Source organism: Lampris incognitus, unplaced genomic scaffold (assembly GCF_029633865.1).
Source record: "Lampris incognitus isolate fLamInc1 unplaced genomic scaffold, fLamInc1.hap2 H_4, whole genome shotgun sequence".
Lineage (NCBI taxonomy): Eukaryota > Metazoa > Chordata > Actinopteri > Lampriformes > Lampridae > Lampris > Lampris incognitus.
This window is the reverse complement of record NW_026611079.1, coordinates 438,353-465,156: the sequence shown is the minus strand read 5'-3', so window position 1 is coordinate 465,156 and position 26,804 is coordinate 438,353. Positions and strand designations below refer to the sequence as shown.

The 26,804-nt window shown below is 42.4% G+C and overlaps 1 protein-coding gene across 2 annotated transcripts in view; it reads left to right on the top strand.

Annotated features, from left to right (window-relative positions):
- LOC130131988 (E3 ubiquitin-protein ligase RNF167-like) overlaps positions 1 to 26,804 on the top strand; it is a 44,148-nt gene continuing 17,344 nt past the window's right edge. The window contains exons 1-6 of one of the 2 annotated variants that reach the window (XM_056301710.1): positions 1 to 347; positions 16,282 to 16,407; positions 16,554 to 16,634; positions 16,721 to 16,858; positions 16,949 to 17,036; positions 21,418 to 21,508. In XM_056301710.1, coding sequence (XP_056157685.1) covers positions 16,303 to 16,407; positions 16,554 to 16,634; positions 16,721 to 16,858; positions 16,949 to 17,036; positions 21,418 to 21,508 — 503 coding nt within the window. In that variant the 5' untranslated portion in view covers positions 1 to 347; positions 16,282 to 16,302. Of the gene's footprint in view, positions 348 to 16,276; positions 16,408 to 16,553; positions 16,635 to 16,720; positions 16,859 to 16,948; positions 17,037 to 21,417; positions 21,509 to 26,804 lie in introns of both variants that reach the window. The other variant, XM_056301709.1, reaches the window with a different exon arrangement.

The following is a 26,804-nucleotide window of genomic DNA, read 5'->3' as shown; positions in this document are numbered from 1 at the left end:
CCACTAGAAATGTAACTAGCTATAGGCTAATATGCAGTTTGGTGTAGAAACGTAATGTCTCATTTAAAACGAATGGTGATAATTGTCAATTTAAAACAATGGACTTTTTATTATATGATGCGTTAGCCTAGATACGCCACGGAGAAAGTAAATGTAGTAGTCTATCAGAGAAACCAACAAACGGTGACAAACCTCAGTTAAATTAATCCCTGTTTGGAGTCGTAAAAAAAAAGTGGTTTCAAGTGAAAATACCTTTGGTCAGTTCATAAACTGACATGTAGGAAATCTTTCAAGACATTTGGAATAACACTTAAAGTTACCGATATTACCGGGGTTGAAACACTAAGGTACGTAACGTTAGCTAGCTAAAATAGCTCCACACTTTTATTGTTTTCATTTACTGTTGGCTTCCGCGGCCCGCTCAGATTCCGTGCTATATTCAAAATAATTTGTTTACATATACTGTATTGTTGCTGTTTCGAATAGGATATGAGAAGAGCCATTATTGCAATCGGTGTACTTTTACAATAGAAGCCAATGAGTGATGGATCAGACATGAAAGCTGTGTCGCAGGCTGGAATAGTTGCTAGAGTTCACATTTTGACAGCGTTTCAGTGTAGTCACAAGAGCAAATCACTAATTCTAGCCAGCAAAAAACAACAAATTGGGAAATATTGATTCATCAGCATATCTGACATTTATGGTACCGCTCGTTTTTTTCACAAACAATCTTGACCTCTGAATCCTCAAATCATGTGTCAATCTGAGCGCACCTGGGTCTGCCAGTGTAACAACAAAATCTGCGACCCGTCAGATTGTATGACCCTGCTATTTAAACACACTTTTTTGGCCAGGTTATTGCAGTTGGATACGGTGTAATTTAGGCATTAGGTAGTTAGTTTTAGACGCGAGTTTTGTGTGGCCAAGATTAGGATTAGCATCTGGGGCGGCCGAAATAGCACGTTTGAATGGCAGTCACATAATCTGACAGGGCGCAGATTTTGATGTACCATTGGTATTTGCCGTAAATTTAACGTCCATCGATTCGCTGCCCTAAATTGTTCCCATGTTCCCAGTTGATCGATTATTCGCATGGCTGGTAATCAGAATAGGGGGCACTTGATAATAGAATTGTTTTTTGGTTTAGTTTTTTCGAATGACAATTGCATTTACATCTTTTTCGATAGTTACACCCAAAATTCATTAGTAAAAGTTGGCGCAGTGTTAGCAAAACGGATTCTAAAAAATTTTAAAATATTTATTTGGAAGACAAAAAAGTTTTGTGAGGTGAGGGCTCATATCTGTAAAATAGCAAAGCTTATTCCAATTAGAAATTGACAAATTAAATATAAAATCATGGCCTAACTGTTATTATACACAGTGACGGAACTGTGAAAGAAATAGGAGGGAAAGTTTAATCTTAATATCAGATATGACCCAATATTATCGTCAATGATTGTATTTATTTTTTCCTACTCCCAACATTATTGGAACTGCCACTCTAAAATGTGTCTTGTGTGAATTCACAAAAGCAAAATCATCACATAGATCTATTAACTTCCTGATTCAGTGTGATCAAGTACTTTTGGAGAGCTTATAAATTGAATCCTTGCTCGATTCGTCATCATAAAGATGTTGATATGCAGGACTTCAGGTGATCGGCTGGAAAAAATGTCAGTTTAGCTTTTTCACTCTCTCCCGTTTGCTCCACAAATACGTTATTTTGCATTAGGTTATCATCATTTTCACTTTTAAATACTTGGTAAGTGTCAACGATGTTAAATGTAACAAAGAAACCTGCTACGAGATCAGGCAAAGTCTCAAAAGATCCCGATATCCAGGCCATAGCAGAGTCGGTAGTGGAATTACGATGTGATATCTAAGCTAAATTGTGTACACGAAATGGTTCAAGGCACTGCTGAAAACTTAGTGCTATACAGTCTGACCTATCCTTCTTTCTCAGCGAGCATCAAGTCAATCAACGCTGCGGTAACAACCTTGAAAGTTGATATCAAGAACAGCCATGCCATTCTTTCAGCTCTGGAGAAAAAGTTGAGGGTGTTAGAATGCAAAATGGCGGATATGGAGGACCGAAACAGACGCTGCAATATTTGGCTGCTTGAACTGACGAAGGGAGAAGAGGGATCCAACCCAGTGCAATGTCTGGAGCGCACACTCCCAAAGTGGTTCCCTTTCCTAAAAGATATGCAGCCAGACATCATACGTGCTCATAAGATCTACAATGGTGCCAGCCCGAGGCATGGGGAGAGGCCCTGTACCCTCATCTTTTGCTGCCTATGCTTTACTACACGCCAAACCATTATTCGAGCAGCGAGGAAGCATCCCTTTGTTGTCAAAGGACACAATCTCAGGTTTTTGGCAGACTACAGAGACCACACAGTCAAGTGTTGGCAGACCTTCTTGCAAGTAATGGCCACCGCACAGGCGAAAGGAGTTGAGTCCTTTTACTGTATCCGGCATGAAACATTTCAAGGACAGTATCAAGACCAGTCTGAAGAATTTCAACATCACATCGAGCAACTTTGAACACATTGCACTGGGTAGGAGCTCCTGGAAGGAAGTCTGTGCAGGAAGGAGCTGCACGTCATGAAATTGAACTCCACTGTGCCGCAGAGAAAAAGTGACAGCACCGCAAGGAGAGAGAGAAAAAGGCTCAACCACTACCTCTTTCCCCTGTCCACACTGAACCAAAGTATGTGGATCGCAGATTGGCCTCTACAGCCATCTGAAGACCCTCAAGTAGACAACCCAATGGAGAGGACAGTCATACTCGCTTTGACTGACTGTCGATGATGATGGTGATGATCCAGTAACTCTCAAATTTTAAAGACGGCATAGTTTTCTGAGTAACCCACCAGAAGAAGCAAAAAGCAGAGGTCTTTCTGAATTTCATGTCAACCCCACAATAGAGCGGTAGCTCCTTTTGATGCTGACTGCGACCAGCACCGAGGCTGTTCTCGCCAAAAAACGAAGCCCAGATACAGCAGAGGACGGACCCCCCACTGAATCGTTCAACCCAGTGGTGCCCTTCAGAATAACTCTGAACTCTGACATGTATCTGAGATATTTTTTTCTAAGCCTTTAAGCCTGTTGTACTTTTGAGCTCTAACACGTGTCCGTTGTTGTTGTCTTTGTACGGACATTGATCGATACACTTTAGTAAGTCGGCTAACTTGCCTTTATATCAGTATACCAGTATACTAGTTCAAACCTGGCGAATTAGATGCTAATGTCAAATAGCGTCAGCAACTGGCACATAATAGGCTCAGTTTGAAATCAACACATGGTTAAAATATCACGTCTGTGCCTTTCTCATTGTTATATTTTAATGTTTACACTTTGATTATTTTACTTGTTACAAGATTGCTTGTTCAAGGTGGAGGTGGGATTACATCAAGGATTGGCTCTGAGCCCTTTCTTGTTTGCAATGGTGATGGACAGGTTGACAGAGGAGATCAGGCAGGAGTCTCCGTGGGCTAATATGTTTGCGGATGACATTGTGGTCTGTAGCGAGATTAGGGTACAGGTTGAGGAGAGCCTGGAGCAGTGGAGGTATGCACTGGAGAGAAGAGGAATGAAAGTCAGTAGGAGCAAGATGGAATACCTATGCGTGAATGAGTGGGAGGACAGCGGAATGGTGAGGATGCAAGGAGTAGAGGTGATGAAGGCACATGAGTTAAAAAAATACTTGGGGGTCAACTGTCCAAAGTAACGGGGAGTGCAGAAGAGAGGTGAAGAAGAGAGTGCAGGCAGTGTGGAGTGGGTGGAGAAGAGTGTCAGGAGTGATTTGCAACAGAAGGGTACCAGCAAGAGTTAAAGGCAAGGTTTACAAGATGGTTGTAGACCAGCTATGTTATATGGTTTGGAGACAGTGGCGTTGACGAAAAGACAGGAAGCGGAGCTGGAGGTTGCAGAGTTGAAGAGGCTAAGATTTTCATTGGGAGTGATGAAGGAGGACAGGATTAGGAACGATTATATTAGAGGGACCGCTCAATTTGGATGGTTTAGAGACAGAGCAAGTAAGGCAAGATTGATTGGACATGTGATTGCCTTGGACATGTGTGGAGGAGAGATCTGGGTATACTGGGAGAAGGATCCTGAATATGGAGCTGCCAGGGAAGAGGAAAAGAGGAAGGCCAAAGAGGAGGTTTATGGATGTGGTGAGGGAAGACATGCAGGTGGTGGCTGGTGTGACAGAGGAAGATGCAGAAGACAGGAGGAAATGGAAACGGATGATCCGCTGTGGCGACCCCTAACGGGAGCAGCCGAAAGGAGTAGTGGTAGACTTGTTACAAGGTTGCTAACGTTTCTAACTGTTAATTTCAGTAGATTTTATCTCAGTCATAGATCATCAGTTTGAATTAATTTCAATCTGTACAATGGGTTTGTGGGGGGGCTGTTTAATTTGAGCTGACCTTATCCACCTATGATTACTGAACATTTTGCTTTATGGGTAGGGGTGGGCTTTTCAGCAAACAGGTGTTTGCTTGTTGGGAGGGCTTTTACTGTGGGGGGGTGTCATTTTTGTAAGGGTTGTTTAAATTTTCATGGTATATGTTCTTCTTTATTACAAATTGTTTTATGTTTATTTGTATTTTACTTTTAAGATAATTAAATGTGGGGAAGGACCTTTAAGGGATCTCTAGCCTTCTCATTGACTGAAATAAATTGCACCTCAAATCAGTCGCAGATGTATACCAGCACCAGAAATCATGGTGAATTTAACTACGTTAGTTTGGAATACAGGCGGAATACAATGCTCCACACAAAACGATGCAGTGTTCTAGGGTTACTAAGGTGATAGAAAGTCAATTTGGCATTGTTAAGTGAGACTCAGTCTTTTAAACATTGATGTTAGGTGGCTTGCTGTTAAAATTTTACCATGGTATAGCATCCTCCTCTGCTGATACCAAGACGAAAGGGATTGCTATAGATGGTAGATTAGTCTGAAAATTAAGGTTGTGGATGTGTGGTCTGATACAGCAGGATGGTTGGTCATTGCCAGATTAGAATGTTTTAGCAGGAAAATTGCTCAGGTGTGTGCTTGCTTACACACCCAATGCATTTGATGTCGATTTTTACAACACATTAACTAACAATATGCTGGGATTTACAGATTTGGGCCAAAGATACTTGGCTGGTTGACATGTGGTGCATAGTCAACCCCTCTATGAAAGACTTCTCATTCTTCTCGTCAAGGCACAATTCCTTTTCCAGGATGGACTATCTATTTGCTTTCCCTCAACTCTTTGCTAATGTAGACATATCTTTACTACTGATAGCACTGTTGGATCATAAATGTGTCCTTCTTTCTGCTACTTTTATTACATTATCCTCCCGTACTCTTAGGTGGCAGATAAATACTACACTATTTAAAAAACGATGACTTCAGGTCTCAATTTACTGAGGGACTTAGAGAATTTGTGGAGATCAATGCAGGTACAGTCAGTGATCCAATGATATTGTAGAACTCTGTTAAAGGTTTCATAAGGAGTAATTCCACACTATTTGCATCCAATCTGCATAAAGCATGGCGCTTCACTTCAGGCAAATTATACCAAACAAGTGGACTTGCAATGGAAGTTAGTTAAGAAATATATCAATGTCATTCTCAGGCAGTGTTCAGAATTTCTCAATCATAGAGCCAGGCAGTGCCATTACTTCCATAGCTCCAGACCTAATCATTTACTTGCCATGAGGATCAGGGTTTGTGAGCAGTTTGCTGGTATACCGGCTATTAGAGCAGAGAACGGTGATGTAACAACCGATTCCATAGAGACCAACAAAACGTTCCATTCTTTTTACCCTAATCTGTACAAGTCAGACGTAGCTTTTGACAAATGAAAATGGGATTCCTCAGTAAAGTGGAACTACCATGTCTTGCTGGGGATGACTCACAATGACTGGCTGAAACAATTACTCTAGAGTAACTTAAAGCGGCGACATTTGATAAGCAGAGGGGGACATCACCTGGTCTAGACAGCATCCTTCCAAATTCTGTTCAGCTTTTTCAGACCCTATAGACCAGGGTTCCCCAATTAGTTTTCCCCTAGGGCCAAATAATATGATGCATGCCAAGCCAAGGGCCAAAACATCTGGGGGGGGGGGGGGATTCATTGCGCCAGTAAAGGTTTTTTTTTATGTGCAAATGTTTTTGCTGCTATTGTGATTATTATGCTTATTATTTTTATCATTGTCATTAATATCAGTAGTAGTCATTTAGGCCTGGGATTCTCAAAGCCTGTGTTGAGGGTCATGCAAGCAAAAAAACAAAAAAAACAAAACACTCTTGAAACAAAATAAGCCCAAAACTAACCATTTAATTATAGACAAATGGACAAAAATGAATAATAATATAATAAACTTAATTTGTACAGCACTTTTCTAAACAGGGTTACAAAGTGCCTCACAGAACAAAATAAAACGGTTAAAAATGACACAAAAAACATTGTGAGAGAATAAATTAAAAAGTTCATTCAACAATCAGTGAGAGAAGTTAGAGCGATGGGATGAGGCTATCCTTCTGATGTTGTGGCTGTGTTCTGTTGTAGAAATCCTGAGGCACTGGCTTTGGAGAGTCTGTTTCTTTCCTGGTTCTTGGTAAGAGTTCATTGAAGAAAACGATGATTCACATATGTACATGGAGGTGAACATTGTGAGTAGGAGCATTGCAATAGCTCATGTTTTTGAATTGAGCTTGGGGAACCACATTGATCCAAAAGTCACTCACCCCAACATTCTTGTGTTGTGCTTTGAGCAAATTAGATGTTCTCATCTCCAAGACCTCCATCTGAAGAGTTGCCTCATCTATGGAAGGTACCTACCTACCTGCCTTTTGGCCTCTTCAGTCCACTGGCCATCAGCCAAAACAGAGAATGGGTATCTCAGGAAGAGGAAGATGTCAGCTGGGAGTTTAGGGGAGCTTTCAAATCATTCCTTGGAAGTTTTCTGCCAGGCTCATCATGAAATCCTTCATCGCTGAATCCTCCCACATTTCAATCATCTCGCAATGCTCCCGCAGATTTGGAAAGTGTAACTTTCTTCCATGAATGTCTCTCTCCAAAAGGTTCAGCTTTGACCGGAAAGCTTCAACCGCCTTGTACATGTCTGCAACAGTGTGGTTCTTGCCTTGTAATTGCAGATTAAGGTGATTTAGATGAGACATGATGTCACACAAAAAATATCATATGCCATCACCTTATTGTCACTTAAAATCTTCTGATTCCTGGGCTTTTTGGCTCCGCAGTCCAGTTAAAAATGACACAAGCTCATTGCACACCCTCTCCAACACACGGTCTTTGCTCAGCCAGCGACATCATTATGCAGCAAAAGATCCTTGGGTTTCACTAACATTTCCTTCAGCAATGCTCTGAAAAGGCGATGTTGCAGAATAGAACTCTTGAAAACGAAATTTGCTGGTCTCGTCAGAGTATCCATCACCTCTTTCATTTCCCCACACAGTTTAGCGCACAACACTGATTTGTGAATAATGCAATGAAAGAGTGCTGGATTAACAGTGGCAAGCCTGCTTACCAAGCCCTTGTGTTGGCTCACTATTTATTGGTGACAATGGACACAATTTTGCTCACATCCAAGCTATTCTCGAACAACTGTGCAGATTCATCAAAGATGATTTCCCCAGTTGTGTACCGAAGCAGATGAAGCAAACAAAGTAGCTCTTCCCAGTGGTCCTCCTATCAAAAAATCTTGCATACACAGATTGCTGTTCCATATCAGTTCAGTCACAGGACGGGTCTATGGCTAGTGATATGGCTTCTGCTTTCTTCAAATAGGTGAGTTGATTGGAAAAGCATTCCTCTGTTAAAAGTTCTACTCTTCTTGTTGCCGTGTTAGCAGAAAATGGCACCTACTTTAATAGCTCCAAAACCGTTTTCTCGTTTTTCTCATCATGATTTAAAACTTCACCAACCGTATATCAATTGCACACGTTTTAATCAACTCCGCATCAACAAATGGCTTCTTAACTTTAGCAAGGTTCCATGATACATGCAGTGATGCAGCTGTTGCACTCTCTTGTGCCGATGTTGATTTACAGATAGTAGAAATGGAGTGCTTGTATGATGTTATCATATTTGCTCTTTTTTGTTCGCAGTGATCTGATTTTGTGGGGTGGTTGGCATTAAAACTGGCAGCATGCATAATGTTGAAGTGCCACGTGAGATCATCTGCTTTTCAGACAGCTACGGTCTGCATTCATATCAAGCATGTACGCTACCGCTACGCCTTGCATCCCGACAATTCTGCAGTCCTGCCTCTCATTCATGCATAGTATGTATTCCATCTTGCCCTTACTGACTTTAATTGCTCTTCTCTCCAGTGCATACCTCCACCTCTCCAAGTTCTCCTCAACCTACTCCCTAATCTCACTACAGATCGCAGTGTCAGCTGCAAACATCATAGTCCACGGAGACTCCTGCTTGATCTCAGCTGTCCACCTGTCCATTACCATTGAAAACAAGAACGGGCTCAGAGCCGATCCTGGACATAATCCCACATCCACTTCGAACCCATCCGTCACTTCTACCACACACCTCACGACTGTCACACTGCCCTCATACATATTGTGCACCACTCTGACATACTTCTCTGCCACTTCCGACATCATCATACAACACCACACCTCCTCTCCCGGCACCCTGTCATACGCGTTCTCTAAATCCACGAAGACTCAGTGTAACTCCTTCTAACCCTCTCTATACTTCCATCCATCCATTATCCAAACCACTTATCCTGCTCAGAGACTTCGCCATCAAAATTGTTAATGCAAACATCGCGTCTGTAGTGCTTTTTCGTGGCATGAAACCATACTGCTGCTCGCCAATCATCACCTTTTCTCTTAATTTAACCCCCGAAGTTACTACAGCTCTGCACATCACCCTTATTCTTGAAAATTGGTACAAGTATACTTGTTCTAAAGTCCTCAGGCATACTCTCATTTTCCAAGCTTGTTAAACAGTCTAGTTAAAAACTCCACTGCCATCTCTCCTAAACATTTCCAAGCCTCCACAGGTATGTCATCTGGACCAACTGCTTTTTCACTCTTCATCCTCTTCTTAGCTGCCCTCTGTTCATCCTTGCTAATCCACCACATTTCCTGATTCCCAATCCCCACATCATTCAACCTTCTCTCTCTCTCTCTCTCATTTTCTTCATTTATCAGCCCCTCAAAGTACTCCTACTACCATCCCAACACACTCTCCTCCTTTGTCAGCACATTTCCATCGCCATCCTTCATCACCCTAACCTGCTGCACTTTGTTCCCGGCTCGGTCCCTTTGTCTAGCCAATCGGTAAAAGTATTTTTCTCCTTCCTTAGTGTTTAATCTCTCATACAACTCACGATACGCCTTTTCCATTGCCTTTGCTACTTCTCTTTTCGCCTTAACGCTGCATCTCCTTGTACTGCTGTCTGCTTTCTTCATCTCTCTGACTATCCCACTTCTTCTTTGCCAACCTCTTCATCTGTACACTTTGCTGTACTTCCTCATTCCACCACCAAGTCTCATTGTCTTCCTTCCTCTGTCCAGATGACACACCAAGTACCTTCTTAGCTGTCTCCCTCACTATTTCTGCAGTAGTTGTCCAGCCATCCGGGAATTCTTCACTACCACCCAGTGTCTGTCGTAACTCCTCCCTGAACTCCACACAACAGTCGTCCTTTTTTCAACTTCCACCATTTGATCTTTGACTCTGCCTTCACTCTCTTCCTCTTCTTGATCTCCAAAGTCATCCCACAGACCACCATCCAATGCTGCCTAGCTACGTTCTTTCCTCTCACCACCTTGAAGTCTCCAGTCTCTTTTAGATTGCACCACCTGCATAAGATATAGTCCACCTGTGTGCACTTTCCTGCACTTTTATACGTCACCCTGTGTTCCTCCCTCTTCTTGAAAAACATTCACCACAGCCATTTCCATCCTTTTCCCCAAGTCCACCACCATCTGTCCTTCCACATTTCTCTCCTTGACACCATGTCTACCCATCACCTCTGTTCCCTTTACCAACATGCCCATTGCAGTCTGCTCCAATCACCATTCTCTCCTCCTTGGTTGCACTCTCCACTACTTTATTCCACTCACTCCAGAATTCTTTCTCTTCCATCTCACAACCAATTTGCAGGGCATTTGCGCCGACAATATTCATCATCACATCTTCGATTTTCAACTTCATACTCATCACTCTGTCTGACAGTCTCTTCACCTCCAACAACCTCTTGACATACTTTTCTTTGAGAATTACTCCTACCCAATTTCTCCTCCCAGCCGCACCATAGTAGAAGTGTTGGAACCCACATCCGATGCTCCTGGCCTTACTCCCCTTCCACCTGGTCTCATGCACACACATTATATCTATCTTCCTTCCCTCCATCATATCATCCAGCTATCTCCCTTTACCAGTCATACTGCCAACATTCAAAGTTGTGACTCTCACCTCCACACTCCTACCCTTCCTCCTCTCCCGCTACATCTGGACATATCTTCCCCCTCTCCTTTGCCCAATAGTAGCATAGTTTCCACCGGTACCCTTTCGGCAAACAGTGCTGGTGGCAGTTCTTGCTAATCCGGGCATCGACCTATCCAGTGTCGAAATTATAATATCATCACATGGTATATTTAATTATCACAGTGGAGGAAGGGTAGGAGTGTGGAGGTGAGAGTCAGAACTGTTGGCACTATGACTGGTAAAGGGAAAGAGCTAGCTGGTGTGATGGAAAGAAGAAAGGTAGGTATACTGTGTGTGGAAGAGGGAGTAAGGCCAGGAGCATTGGAGGTGGGTTTAAACTCTTCTACCGTGGTGTGAATGGGAGGAGAAATGGGTAAGGGGTAATTCTGTAGGAAGAGTATGTCAAGAGTGTGCTGGAGGTGAAGAGAGCGTCAGACAGATTGATGAGTATGAAGCTGGAAATTGAAGGTGTATTGATGAATGTTATCAGCGCATATGCCCCACAAGTTGAGTGTGAGATGGAAGAGAAAATAATTTTAGAGTGAGTTGAATGAAGTGGCTGAAGGAGGAGAGAATGGTGATTGGAGCAGACTTAAATGGGCCTGTGGGTGAAGGGAACAGAGGTGATGAGCAGGTGATGGGTAGGTATGGTGTCAAGGAGAAAAATGTGGAGGAACAGATGGTGGTGGATTTTGCAAAAAGGATGGAAATGGCTGTGGTGAATACATATTACAAGAAGAGGGAGGAACACAGGATGACATAAAAGAGTGGAGGAAAGTGCACACAGGTGGACTATATCTTATGTAGAAGGCATGATCTGAAAGGGATTGGAGATTGCAAGGTGGTGATGGGAGAACATAGCTAGGCAGCATCGAATGGTGGTCTGTAGGATGACTTTGGAGACCAAGAAGAGGAAGTGAGTGAAAGCAAAGCCAAAGATCAAATGGTGGAATTTGAATAAGGAAGACTGTTGTGTGGAGTTCAAGGAGGAGTTAAGACCTGCACCATCTGGTAGTGAAGCGTTGCTGGATGGCTGGGCAAGCACTGCAGAAATAGTGAGGGAGACAGGTAGGAAGGTACTTGGTGTGTCATCAGGACAGAGGAAGGAAGACAAAGAGACTTGGCCTTGGAATGAGGAAGTACAGCAAAGTATACAGAGGAAGAGGTTGGCAAAGAAGAAGTGGGATAGAGAGATGAATGTAGACAGGAGTACAAGGAGATGCAGCATAAAGCAAAGAGAGAGGTGGCAAAGGCAAAGGAAAAGGCATATGATCCGTTGTATGAGAGGTTAGACACTAAGAAAGGAGGAGGACTTGTACCAATTGGCTAGACAGGGACCGAGCTGAGAAGGATGTACAGCAGGTTAGGGCAATCAAGGATAGTAATGGAAATGTGCTGACAAGCGAGGAGAATGTTCTGAAAAGGTGAAAGGAGTACTTTGAGGGGCTGATGAATGAAGAAAGAGAGAGAAGGTTGGATGATGTGGGGATAGTGAATCAGGAAGTGCAGTGGATTGGCAAGGAGGAAGTGAGGGCAGCTATGAAGAGGATGAAGAGTGGAAAGGCAGTTGGTCTAGATGACATACCCGTGGAGGCAGGGAGATGTTTAGGAGAGATGGCAGTGGAGTTTTCAACTAGATTGTTTAACACAATCTTGGATAGTGAGAGGATGCCTGAGGAGTGGAGAAGTATACTGGTACCGATTTTCAAGAACAAGGGCGATGTGCAGAACTGTAGCAATTACAGAGGTATAAAGTTGATCAGCCACAGCATGAAGATATGGGAAAGAGTAATAGAAGCTAGATTAAGAGTCGAGGTGACGATTAGCGAGCAGCATTGTGGTTTCATGTCACAAAAAGAACACTACAGATGTGATGTTTGCTTTGAGAATGTTGGTTGAGAAATATAGAGAAAGCCAGAAGGTGTTACATTGTGTCTTTGTGGATTTAGAGAAAGTATATGACAGGGTGCCGAGAGAGGAGTTGTGGTGTTGTATGAGAAAGTTGGGAGTTGCAGAGAAGTATGTAGGAGTGGTACAGGATTTGTATGAGGGAAGTGTGACAGTGGTGAGGTGTGCGGTTGGAATGACAGATGGGTTGAAGGTGGAGGTGGGATTACGTCAAGGATTGGCTCTGAGCCCTTTTTTGTTTTCAATGGTGATGGACAGGTTGACGAACGAGATCAGGCAGGAGTCTCCTCGGATGATAATGTTTGCAGATGACATTGGGATCTGTAGTGAGAGTAGGGAGCAGGTTGAGGAGAGTCTAGAGAGGTGGAGGTATGCACTGGAGAGAAGAGGAATGAAAGTCAGTAGGAGCAAGACGGAATACCTATGCGTGAATGAGAGGGAGGACAGTGGAATGGTCAGGATGCACGGAGTGGAGGTGATGAAGGCATATGAGTTTAAATACTTGGGGTCAACTGTCCAAAGTAGCGGGGAGTGCAGTAGAGGGGTGAAGAAGAGAGTGCAGGCAGGGTGGAGTGGGTGGAGAAGAGTGTCAGGAGTCATTTGCAACTTAAGGGTACCAGCAAGAGTTAAAGGAAAGGTTTACAAGATGGTTGTGAGACCAGTATGTTATATGGTTTGGAGACAGTGGCACTGATGAAAAGACAGGAGGCGGAGCTGGAGGTGGCAGAGTTGAAGATGCTAAGATTTTAATTGGGAGTGATGAAGAAGGACAGGATTAGAAACGAGTGTATTAGAGGGACAACTCAGGTTGGACGGCATGGAGACAAAGCAAGAGAGGCAAGATTGAGGTGGTTTGGACATTTGTGGAGGAGAGATGCTGGGTATATTGGGAGAAAGATGATGAATATGGAGCTGCCAGGGAAGAGGAAAAGAGGAAGGCCAAAGAGGTTTATGAATGTAGTAAGAGAGGACATGCGGGTGGCTGGTGTGACAGAGGAAGATGCAAAGGACAGGAAGAAATGGATGATTCACTGTGGCGACCCCTAACGGGAGCAGCTGAAAGTAGTAGTAGTATTAGTAGTAGTGAGTCAGGACATCGGTTATAACATCTCATCCGAAGGACGGCATCTCCTACTGCATAGTGGTGCATCACCTCACTGAGGCATTCGGATTGTCGTTGTCGACGATTACAACCAGAGGGGATGATGATGATTAGGACCAGAGAGAAGACTGCCCCCAACTAGCCCACCAACAGCACTTCGAGCAGCAACTCAGTTTTCCCGGGAGATCTACCATCCAAGTACTAGTCAATTCCTGACCTGCTTAGCTTCTGTAATTCAGCAGAGCCACAGTACATGTTGTTATGGCTTCCAGTGAAAGCTGATTTATGATCTGCTTAAATTTGATTTGGCAAAGGTTTTACGCTGGATGCCCTTCCTGACGTAACCCTCCCAATTTATCCATGCATGGGACCGGCACTAAGAATGCACTGGCTTGTGCATGCCCAGTTGCTGGGAGATTACAAGATATCATTCATACACAAGTATTTCAGTTAAACAGTGTCAGCTTCGGTTCAGCCCTGTTATCATGCAAATGATACATATGTGGCATCTAGCACAAAAATAGTGTTAAATTCATTGTTTATGGCATTGCAACTCTCCATTTAAAAAAAAAAAAAAAGCAGCCGCCTATTGGGCATTGGCCAGTCAATTTTTCACTATGGGAATGGAGAGACATCCATATATTGGGTAACATTTACAACAACGGTGGTCTCAGATTATTTCAGGACCTTAAAGACAGTTATAACCTACCGGGCACTTGATTCTTCTTTTGTTAGAAGCTTAGGGCTTCCTTCATTGCTCATGGTGTGCTGTGGAATCCACCCTTAATACAACATCCATTCCATGGAATGATCCGTTCCAGTAGGGCCTGTAAAGGTTTAGCCTCTGCACTTAATTCAAAATTACTTGAAGCCTCTTATAATAAACTCTCTGTGGACAGGCAATGAAGAAGTGAACTTAGAATCAGATTTGGATTGGGACTGTGTTTGGGCTAACATTTTGCTGCCTTCCTGCAATCCTGACCATCAACAAATTTAACTAAACTGTGTGCATAGAATCTACCTCACTCCTAGGAGAATGCACCTCATGGATATTGCAACTGATCCCCTTTGTTCCCTATGCCCTCAGGGGGTCCATGGAATCTTTTCCCACATATTCTGGGAGTGTCCAACTGTAGCTCACTTTTGGAGGGAAGTAGCCACCCATCTATCTGATATGTTCTGTGTAACCATGCCTGTATCTGTACCCACTTTGATCTTGAATGACCTTTCTGAATTAACAATTTGTGCATATCAGGATTAACAGGGGCTAAAAAACTCATTGGTATGTGTTTGAAACAATCCAACAAACTTTCCATTACCAACTGGATTCTCACATCTTTCGGTGTTATCTACATGGAACAATCATCTGCCCGTTTAAATGGGGCCAAAGGAAGACAACCTGAATCAATGGCTTCTGGCCACTGAGAAATTGAAGGCTCTGGTTATAGTCATTCTATAAATGAATCTGTTGGTCTTTCCAGCATTGTCCTGTAGGTTCTGGGGATGGGGTGGGAGGGTTTTTTTTTTTTTTTTGTATTGTAATCTGTCTATCAAGGTTTCTGTCTTTGTATTCCCACTTGTGTATTGTGCATTTTATTTTCAAATATGATTTCTAATATTAAAACACTTGATCACAAAAAAAAAGATGTTGATATGAAGAGAGTAGTGTTATAATTTAGGCATACTGAGCAAAAATATGTTTGGAGAAAACTAATAACCACTTTGCCAGACTGCATCTTGAAAGAGGTTTGCTTTTGTACTCATCTGACAGATGGGCATTAATAGGGATTAAACAGGGAGCAAAATTATTGTGGTTCTTCTGTAATTTGCAACTCTTTTAAGTTCGATTGTATACAATTACTCAGCTATCCCATAGAAATAGGACACTACCTGCTGGTTTAGTAGATAAATAATAGAACAGAGAAATATGCTGCATATCTGTTCAGTTACATATTAGCTTTGGATTGTGAATCCTGAGGGCTCAGAGACATTTGTCTGTTTTGTCTGTGATCCCCCAAATGGTGTCATGTATTCACTAGGGCTGTCACGATCATGAAATTTTAGTTGACAGTTAATTGACATACAGATAATCGCGATTAACGATTTAATTGTTTTTTTGTTTTTTTTGTTTTTTTTTTTGTCTATTTTGGCCTTTCTCCCCAATTTTACTTGGCCAATTACCCTGTTTTCTGAGCCATCTGTCTTTCCAAGTTCAGTGAATTGGGTGGGGTGGTGGATCCGTAGATGATTTTTTTTATATTTGTGGTATTAGCGCTTTTGACTGCCACCTTTTTGTTGCAAATCTGACAAATTGCCTCCTCCAAGTTATCAGGCTCTCCTTTTTCATTTGGCTTAAAACCAAAATGTGCCCACAGCGGTGCTGTGGTGTTTGGCTTTGCAATGACGTCCATGATGTTAATGTCAACACGTGCGTCGAAATGCAGTCGTCGAATATTATAGAATAAGCGTCTCAAGATAAACAGTTTGTTGGCGCTAATTCACCACTTGTGCCAGGGGCGCAACAAGATGATGTCATTAAAAGAGTGCCAGTCAAACAACAAACGGTGGAAAACGACATGGAAATACTGATAGAAATATGACATTTCTGTTAGTTTCATCCAGCTGTTTAACAATTATGCAAAATGGCCGCGGTCAGGTCAAATAATCACGATCATGTAATAATTGTGACAGCCCTAGTATTCACATCTAAAACTTAGAATACTGTCAGTTGGTAATGATGATGATGACAGTGATGTGTATCTTTCTTCATTTTTTTTCCCAGTTCAGTACAAGCTTCAGTGGGCCAGTATGATATGCCAAGGTGTGTGGTGTGAAGGAGCTCGATTGAGTGTCCTAATGCTGGCATTGTGCTGCACGCTAGCACCCTCGCCCACCCATGCCTTTATCTATGCTGTGAGTTATCTCTGTGAAGGACTTTAGAATTTGACAAACTGTAGCCTAGAAGTGATTCCATGAATTGTAAATATGATTTGGTTGAAGATTATACTCATGACATGATTCCTTTTTTTTTTTTTTGTTCTTTTTGGTTTTTTTGGCAGTATTATAACAATATGACCTCCATGTTGTTTGAGGACCTGCCTGCCTTGTTTGGATCCCCGCTTTCCAAGGATGGACTAATGGTGAGAAAAGAGAAGGGTAACATACATAAGATATATAGGCTGTGATCCTCCATCGTATTAACTATTTTTTACCTTGTGCCCATAAGGGAATTCTGGTGGAGGCTCATCCACTCAATGGTTGCTCACCAATACAACCCCCATCTCCTCTACCACCATCCACCGATACAAACATCACCAAGTTCATAGCTCTCATAAGACGCTATGATTGTAATTTTGATATTAAGGTCAGTAAAAAGGTGGTTTTTTTTTAGGCCAGATACTCATCTGTGCCCTATGCGAATCAGAATGGACTAATGTCATGGATTTATTTTCAGGTGTTGCATGCACAACAGGCTGGATTCAGTGCTGCGATTGTTCATAACATGTACTCTGACACTCTGCTCAATATGAACTACAGCAATGGTAAAGTATCTTTTGAAAATGTCTTTACCCATTAATTATCAAGCACATTCATTAAAAAAGAGCAGTTGATGCAATCAAACGTGTAAATGCAATGCACACGTGACCGTCTCCCAACACGCACACAGTTATGATATCACAAGTAAAAGCAACAGGCAAATGTGATTGTTTTTCTTGATGTGGTTTTTGAAATACAATCCAAAGCTTTGAATGAAATCCATGTAACTATTTCATTTGGCTCCCCTGGCACTATTAAGGTGGCCACGGATTACATTTATCAAAAGATATGGCAGTTGTGCCTAAATTCATTTTAATTAGCTGTCCATTCACAGTAAAAGGATTGGATTAATGGGAGAGTCTGCGGAGTAATTTTAATGCGTATTTTCGATCGACCTACACCTTGACTAGCTGGCACTTGAATCTGTTCTTGAATGGTTCTTTTGAAAGCTGCGAAGTGGCCTTCACTGAATTCCTCACCTGTGACAGTCATCACTTCACCCATTCTTTCAAACAAACTCTCTACTCTAAAAAATACATGATCATCACTTGTTGATGCAGCAAATTAATTCCTTTTGTGAATTGATTTCCTTTAGAAAAAGGATTTTAAGTCAATTTTATTTGTATAGCCCAGTATCACAAATTACAAATTTACCTCAGCGGGCTTTACACCAGTACAGCATCCTTTCCTTAAGACCCTCACATCGGATAAGGAACAACGTCCTAAAAAACAAAAAACAAAAAAACAACAACCCTTGAACAGGGAGAAACCTCAGGGAGAGCAACACAGGAGGGCTCTTTAGACATAGACAGATGTGCAATGGATGTTGTGTGTACAGAATAAAACACAGTTTACAGAATACAACATTGAAAGAGGTTAACAGCATTGTAATGGAACTACTATAAGATATATGAAGATATATGACTATGGTGAGGAGGGGCAGCATGGTGGCGCAGTGGTTGGCACAGTCACCTCACAGCAAGAAGGTTCTGGGTTCAAGCCCTGTGGTAGTCCAACCTTGGGGGTTGTCCCATGTTGTCCTCTGTGTGGAGTTTGCATGTTCTCCCCGTGTCTGTGTGGGTTTCCGAGTCCAGGTGCTCCGGTTTCCTCCCACAGTCCAAAGATATGTAGATCAGGTGAATCGGTTGTACTAAATTGCCCCTAGGTATGAATGTGTGTGTGTGTGTGTGTGTGTGTGTGTGTGTGTGTGTGTGTGTGTGTGTGTGTGTGTGTGTGTGAATGTCTGTGTGAGTGATGGCCTGGCGACCTGTCCAGGGTGTCTCCCCGCCTGCCGCCCAATGACTGCTGGGATAGGCTCCGGCATCCCCGCAACCGCGAGAGCAGGATAAGCAGTTCGGATAATGGATGGATGGATGGATAGATGATGAGGGGGATGCCAAGCAGTGTCCAGGTGGCGACCACCGTCACCATGGAGACCTGGAAGGAGGACAGACTACACATATAAAGTTCTAAAATCAAATTCAAAAACGTCAATGTAATGTTTAAATTCTTTTATAAATGTAAATAGCTTCCAATGCTTGGCAATCGCACCTATCTAAAGGATCGCACATTTCCGGGGGTTTCTTCTTTCCTTTCTTTCAACCCACTACCGCTTAAAATGAAATGAATCAAGAGCGCCCCATGCTATAACCATGAACCAAGTGTGCCACTCAGTGAATGAAATAAAACACCATCAAATTACAACACAAGAAACATCACATTATAAGCCATAAACATTACAACGTGCACACGGGGGAGACTCCCATCACGCCATTCACATACACAGGACAAGAGAAAGGAGAAGACATTCAGAGAGAGAGAAAAGACGCGAGAGAACATTTTGCAGTAGGCAATATTCAATACTCTTATTTCGTCGGCAGAACAGTCCTTGGTAAATTCATTGAGACAGAAATCGATCCGCCATGCAGTACAGGTTGTGAAATACACAATTTAAAGGCAGCTAATTGCAGGCTGAGGCAAAAAGATGAGTTTTAAGTCTGGGTGAAACAAACAAATGCATGTGTTAAGAGTCTGCATCAGCCATGGACAGGAAAGACCAAATTTTAGCTATGTTATATGCTTATCAAAGGAAAGGCTGGGATCAAACGTGAAGCCAAGATTTTTGGCTGCCACACTTTGTGAAATCCGAGTTGTCAATTGTTATTGTTACTTGATCTTGTCTAGCAGGGGCAACGACTAGCATATGTTTTATCCAAATTTTCTGGTTCATTTGTGCTTTCAAGTGTATTGATTTACCTTTCCTGAATATTGGTACAGACTGTTATGCTAGGGTATTAGGCTATCTGAGATTCATGGTTTGAATCTCTGTCTTGTCTCTGGCTCAACCAGGTATTATGGAAGCCAGTAGAGCTAATACACCAATCAGCCAAAACATTAAAACTACCTGCCTAATATTGCGTAGGTCTCCCTCGTGTCGCCAAAAGAGCTCTGACCCATCAAGACATGGGCTCCACAAGACCTCTGAAGGTGTCCTCTGGTATCTGGCACCAAGATGTTAGCAGCAGATCCTTTAAGTCTGTAAGTTCCGAGGTGGGGCTTCCATGGAACAGACTTGTTTTTTCCAGCACATCCCACATATGCTCAATCGGATTGAGATCTGGGGAATTTGGAGGCCAAGACTACACCTTAAATGCTGTCATGTTCCTCAAACCATTCCTGAACAACAATTTTTGCAGCGTGGTTGAGTGCATTGTCCTGCTGAAAGAGGCCACAGCCAATAGGGAATACCATTACCATGAAGGGGTGTGCCTAGTCTGCAGCAATGTTTAGGTAGTTGGCATGTGTCAAAGTAACAGCCACATGAATGCTAGGACCCAAGGTTTCCCAGAAGAACATTGCCCAGAGCATTACACTGTCTCTGCCAGCTTGCCTTCTTCCCATAGTGCATCCTGGTGCCATCTCTTCCCCAGATACACGCCACACGCACCTGGTCGTTCACGTGATATAAAAAAAAACATGATTCATCAGACGAGGCAAACTTCTTGCACTGCTCCATGGTCCAGTTCTGACGCTCACGGTCCCATTGGAGGCACTTTCAGTGCTGGACAGGGGTCAGCATGGGCACTCTGACCGGTCTGTGGCTACGTAGCCCCATACACAGCAAGCTACGATGCACTGTGTTCTGACACCTGTCTATCGTAGCCAGCATTGTCTATCTTCTATTATCTATCTGTGTTCTGACATCTGTCTATCGTAGTTCAGCAATTTGAGCTACAGTACCTCTTCTGTAGGGTCGGACTGGACGGGCTAGACCTCGCTTCCTGTGCGCATCAGTGATTCTTGGGCACCCATGACCCTGTTGTTGGTCACCAGTTGTCCTTCCGTGGACCACTTTTGGTAGGTATTGACCACTGCATACCTGGAACACCCCACAAGACTTGTTGTTTCCGAGATGCTCTGACCCAGTCATCTAGCCGTCACAATTTGGCTCTTGTCAAAGTCGCTCAGATCTATTCGCTTGCCCATTTTTCATGCTTCCAACACATCAACTTCAACAACTGATTGTTCACTTGCTGCATAATATACTCCACCACTTGACAGGTGCCATTGTAATGAGATAATCAATGTTATTTTGTTACCTGTCAGTGGTTTTAATCCTTTGGCTGATCGGTGTATGTCCCGCAATCACAATTAGTGATTCCTACAGGTGGTGGGTCTCTTGTACAGTTGCGGGTGGGGGGAAATGTAATGTGTGTGGATGCTCAAATTGCTCATCCCAGATCCACAGTGTAAAGCTGCTCCAGCATCTGTAGGAGTTACCTATCGTGATAGCCAGACATATTAACCCTACCAGCTCAAGCAGACCGACTAAAAATGTCCATCCCATTTAGTTTCTTCTGCTTTCCTCAACCATGCCAGTTGCTCCCTCTGTGCACTGTAATTGGACGTTTGATTACAGTGAATTTAGGTATGATGACCACACAGTCTTATAAGAAATGCAATATGTGGCCCTGAAACAGAGAGAAATGCATTGACAGTTTTTCATTTAGCCTTCATAACACCAGAAAAAGCAAAAAGACAATACCTTTATGGATTTCATTTTAAAGATTTTGAATGGATTTGGATCAGAAAGTGACAAAAACTATATCTCACTGAGGGAAAGCAGTATTGCCTTTTTTGTACTTCAGTGTACATAACATTTCAAAGAAAAACAATGGCCTGAGTGTTTTGCTTTTATCTGTGGCATCATAACCGCATATGTTTGAAAACAATCACATTTCAACATGTTTGATCATTTCAATTTCATTTCTTACAGCACAAATTCTGTTCAATAACCGACCATATTTTACTGAGTTACCCTAAATATGATAGGTGCTACCATCACCTATGGTAAAGTAAACGGTGTTCTTCTCATGGTTGCAACAGACACCATTGCAGAGGAGATTGAGATCCCATCAGTATTCACCAGCTACTATGCTTCAAAAATTCTTAGGAAGCTAATCATTCCAGAACAAGGGTAAGTAAACACATTCCAATATTTCCGAAAATTATCTTACTGTGTCTTTTTTTTTATTTGCATTTCATTTTTTTATTTTTTCATTTTCATTTGATGATGTAACAATCATTTGTTATACTCCATAGATGTCCAATCCATAGAAAAATATGTTTAAAACATAATATTACATTTTTAACCACTGGCCTGCTGTTGGCTGGATATCCTTTGGGTGAAGGGCCATTCCAAATACACATTGGACACTGTTGAGCATAGAAAGCACAGCATTATGGTAGCTCTTGGCACACTCAAACTAGTTTGACTCACCAGATGTGGAGCGCTGGAATAATTTTGTTTTTTTAGAAAATATGGTGCAGGCTTGGTCGGGCATCTCTACAGACAGAATTGGCCATGTCTGCGGGTGGGAAGCCAGATGTGGGTATGTGTCCTGGTCCCTGCACTAGCACCTTCTCTGGTCGATCGGGGTGCCTGTTCGGGGTGGGAGGGAAAACTGGGGGGAATAGCATGATCCTCCCATGCGCTACGTCCCCCTAGCGAAACTCCTCGATGGGTGGAAAGAAGCGGACGGTGACTCCACATGTATCAGAGGAGGCATGTGGTAGTCTGCAGCCCACCCTGGCTTGGCAGATGGGATGGAGTAGTGACCGGGATGGCTTGGAAGAGTAGAGACAATGTCAGTTTAACAATAAGAGTCACAGTTAAAACACAGCTACATGATAATAGTAATATAATCAAAGTACTGTGCATCTCAATGGATTATAAGATAAAACAAGCCATATTTTCTGCCTTTTTAAAGGTGTTTTCAAAAATTATACAGAACAAAACAAACAAAACTAGAGATGAGTAAATAAGTTGGTTAATTAATTAATTAATTGATTGATTGGTTGATTGGTCGATCAATTGAAACAAATGAACCAGAGGGGGGGGGGAAGAAAAGGAAGGAGGTGGGGGGGGGGGTTATGTCAATCAGGACAGAGATTGAAGAGTGTTGAAGACCATCAAAAAAGATCCCCGTTGTTGGTAGGCAACAGAATAGACCGCCACGCCACCTGGATGGCCAAATAGTAACCTATACGTTAAGTAAACAGTACAACCAATGGTTTGGGCTTTGCTCGGTTCCATGCCGAGTGTCAATGTATAACATAACCCCATTCTTTGTCTTGTTGTGAAAGCTTTTCAGAGATGTCAATCCGTTTAATATGGCAGCGATATCCATTCAGCTAGCCAGGTTACATTAGCCAATCTAGCCATGTGAATATGGCATAGAGCTCAGTGGGGCGCTAAGTGATACTAGTATTAAATGAAAAGATGGTGTAGCTAGCATCTACGTTTACTGGGGCATTCAGCAGTGGAGCAATAACTCGGTTGAAGAAAGCCTCCGTGTCCTCAGGCTTGTCAAAGATATCTCTCTTACCTCAATAAGTCACTTGCAGCTTTGTAGTGGGGAGTAGACTGTACTGTACACCAGCGGTATCTTTCAGCTTTGCTTTGACATTCTTGAAAACAGCCCACCAATGGGCAATATCTGCGGCCAGTCCTGGAAGATGTGCACCCTGCATTTGTGGAACTACAGCTCACCCTTCTACCGTGACAGTTGGAGTATTTCTCGCCTGACCATGATGCACCCATACGATGATGGTCCGGGGTTGTTTGGGTTCTGTTGGTTTGGATGCTAGGCTTCTATAAGCCCGATCACAGATAGGCAGCTGGTTAGGTTGGATGGGCATCCTCAGGGTTTCGTTGAAGAAGTCTTCCATGAATGCAGTCACCTGCAGTTCCCCCATATCCTCTGGGATGCCTATCACTCGTAGGTTTTGACGGCGGCTGCAGGATTACATATCATGTAGCCTCTCACACAGATTAGCATTGCTCTTTGCTATCTGGGCGTAAAAGCTCCCCAAATTTGTAATTCTTGAGTCCACCTCTTGCAGTGAATTTTCAACGTTTGCCAGATGACCGCCGATTGAGAGTACGGTTGATTGCAAGTTGTTGGTTGACGTGTGGGTCTCTTCTCTAAACTTTTCTATGAGGCTAATCACATTAGCCAGTGTAGGTTTGGGAACCTTAACACTAGCTACCTCCATACTATTGTCTTCACTCGTAGTTTCACAATCACGAGTGTCCTTTTTCTTCAGTTGTTTTGGCATGTTACGAGTAAAATGCATTGTTACTAGTTATCAGATAAAGTTGTAGATAAGGAAAATAAGTTGGCAACAAATTATTGTAAAAAAAAAAAGTCGTAGGAGCTGGTCTGGTACACGTCTACTCACTATCCATGCTCAGCAGTGCCCCTTTTGTTGATGTATTGATGGAAACCAGAAGTCATTCATTCGAATGGTGGCTGAGTGACAGACTAACAGACTAGTGACTCCCTGGGGCCGTTGGCTCTGCTGACCAATGGATGGCAGATACTTTGGACTGTCCCAAACTTTGCAATGAAAACGGACCATCAGAGCAACGAGGAGTAGGAAGTAAATGGTATTATCAGCTTGTAAACAAAAGAGCTCTCCTTTATTCAGACAAATAAACACTATTTTTTTTAAAAATTGAACATCTCATCTTGGTTGATACCAGTGTGCCGGTGATCATTATTTAAGACTATCTGACTCCGCTGTGCTTTTCTGGGGATGGAGATTCCGCTGGAGAAAGCCAAAGTCTGTAGAGATAGTAAGTCGAACCCACTGCCATTAACTGCAGTTAGATATATACAAAGAAAGCAGTACCATGCTTTGAACATCGGGGGCAGTGTCGAGCATCCACTAAACAGTAGAATACATGATGGTGAATGAAGATAAATGCTATAAAATTATCTTCATAGTCTCTTTCAAATATTTATTAGTAACTGGACTATGGACTATTACTATCTTTGCTACACGGTCTAATGTTTGAATACAACACTATAAACCGAAATGCCGTCAATGTTTGTGATATGATCTCTCTAAGAATATTTCCACAAGCATGAGGCTACACAACATTGTTTGGTTAGCTGGCTCATGAATATTACTGACAGGCTGCTCTGATTAGGACTCAATAATGAGGCATCTTTCGTGTTGCACAACTCTCTCCCAGATGCACACCATGACCTTAACCACACCAAACTCATAATGTTGCCTAAATTCAACCATCTCTAGCATTCTCACCTATACATTCAATCGTCTCTACATATCCCAGGCAAAAGTTTCTATTTGTGTGGTGTCCTATATGGTGCTAGCCAACTAGCCAGCAGATATTAGGATAGCAACTAAATATTATGACAGAGATGGTTTCATAGAGATAAACTACAGGTTAACATTGGTTATATCAGATTTGAATAACGCAACACTGGAGATGGACGTATACAGAAAAATGATAATAAAGGGATCTTACTGTGTTGAAAAGATTATTATTAGTATATTAATAAATGTTGTTGATGTAAAAAATGATGTGCACTGCAGCCACCAGCCTCAATGAACAGCCCAACCAGGATTCTGCTTTACATTTTACAATGGGACATTTCTTTTTTTTTTGTGATCAAATATTTTTTATTTTATCATTTTTTAAACAAGACACACAAATGAACAATAATGCAAACAAAAGCCCACCCACAAACAAGAAAAAAAGGGGGGGGGGAACTACAGAAAAAATTGCAAAAAAGAAACAGCATACAGTACTCGGTCAGTGTTCAGTCAATAAAGTTCTTCAACTCAGCGGCCACAGAATTCCACATGTCTATAGTTCCAGCCCTTGCTCCATGGATCCTTGCTGTCAAGAGCTCCAAATATACAATGTCCAGATATAAGAGGACCAATGACGAGATGACAAATCATCTGGAGCTTTCCAACGCATAGCAACCATCTTCTTGGCTGCTGTGAGTTCCGGCAGCAATATGCGCTGCTTGATTAGTGGTACATGTAGTGCAGAGAAGTCATTTAGAAGTAATACCGCAGGCTCAGTGGAATGGGACATTTCTTGATGATATCCTATTCTCCTAAATATTTCTTAAGAAGCATCCTATTGTAAAACATCCAGTTGAGTCCTGAACTGGGGTATGCAACCAGCAGATTGTCAAAGATACAAGATCATTGATGGACCGCTGATCATACTGTTCATGACAGCAGTCGTGAATGTTCATGATAAGATTTTCATACTCAGAGAAAAAAATAATTTTTCCTAAATGGTTCATGATTTCATGATTATAAGAGCATCGAGGTGTATCTTCTTATCCACCATCTCCTAATATTATTAAAATCACAAAAAAAGTATCATCTCTTACTACTACTATTACTTTCAGCTGCTCCTGTTATGGGTCACCGCAGCGGATCATCGTTTCAGTCTCTTCCTGTCCTCTGCCAGCTACCAGCCACCTGCATGTCCTCTCTCACCACATCCATAAACCTCCTCATTGGCCTTCCTCTTTTCCTCTTCCCTGGCAGCTCCATATTCAGCTTCCTTCTCCCAATATACCCAGCATCTGCCCTCCACACATGTCCAAACCATCTCAATCTTACCTCTCTTGCTTTGTCTCCAAACAATCCAACCTGAGCTGTCCCTCTAATATACTCGTTCCTAATCCTGTCCTTCTTCATCACTCCCAGTGACCTTTGCATCTTCAACTCTGCCAACTCCAGCTCCGCCTGTTGTCTTTTCATCAGTGCCACTGTCTCCAAACCATATAACATAGCTGGTCTCACAACCATCTTGTAAACCTTCCCTGTAACTTTCATCTTAAACTGTTGTATATTTACACCATACATGTGTTCTGAAAATGAACACATGTATGGAAGTTACACTCGGCACGTTCACCAAATAAAAGGTTGTCTTTTTATTTAACATTAGCCATCATTAACAGCAGCCATAGTCTCTGAACCCAGAGCCACACCCCAAGCTCTTTATTTTATTCAACAAGCATAACCAATAACCGCCCATCCATGATGAGATCACCAATAATGAACAGCTTGGACAGCATGAACCAATCAAGATTGTCAACACATCCTGTGCTGAGAACACCACAGCTCCTCCCCTGTAAATCCATACTTCCATGTTTTGGGTTTTTTTTTTTGACAGTCAGACATCTGCATCTCACAGTCACAGATTCAGTCTTTCAGGAGGATGTCTTTTTGTCATTGGACAAGTGTTCAGTTCAACAACCTGTGGTGGTGGTGCTCTTGAGTTTTCCTCCACTGTATATGGCACAGACTGTTGTTCCAACCATTGTCTGCACATCACTCATCGTAGTCCCAACATGTTCTACACAAGGAGAGTCCTCTCCCTATGTCAACCAAATTTGATTTCCTTTGGTATTCAGTATTTGATTTACATG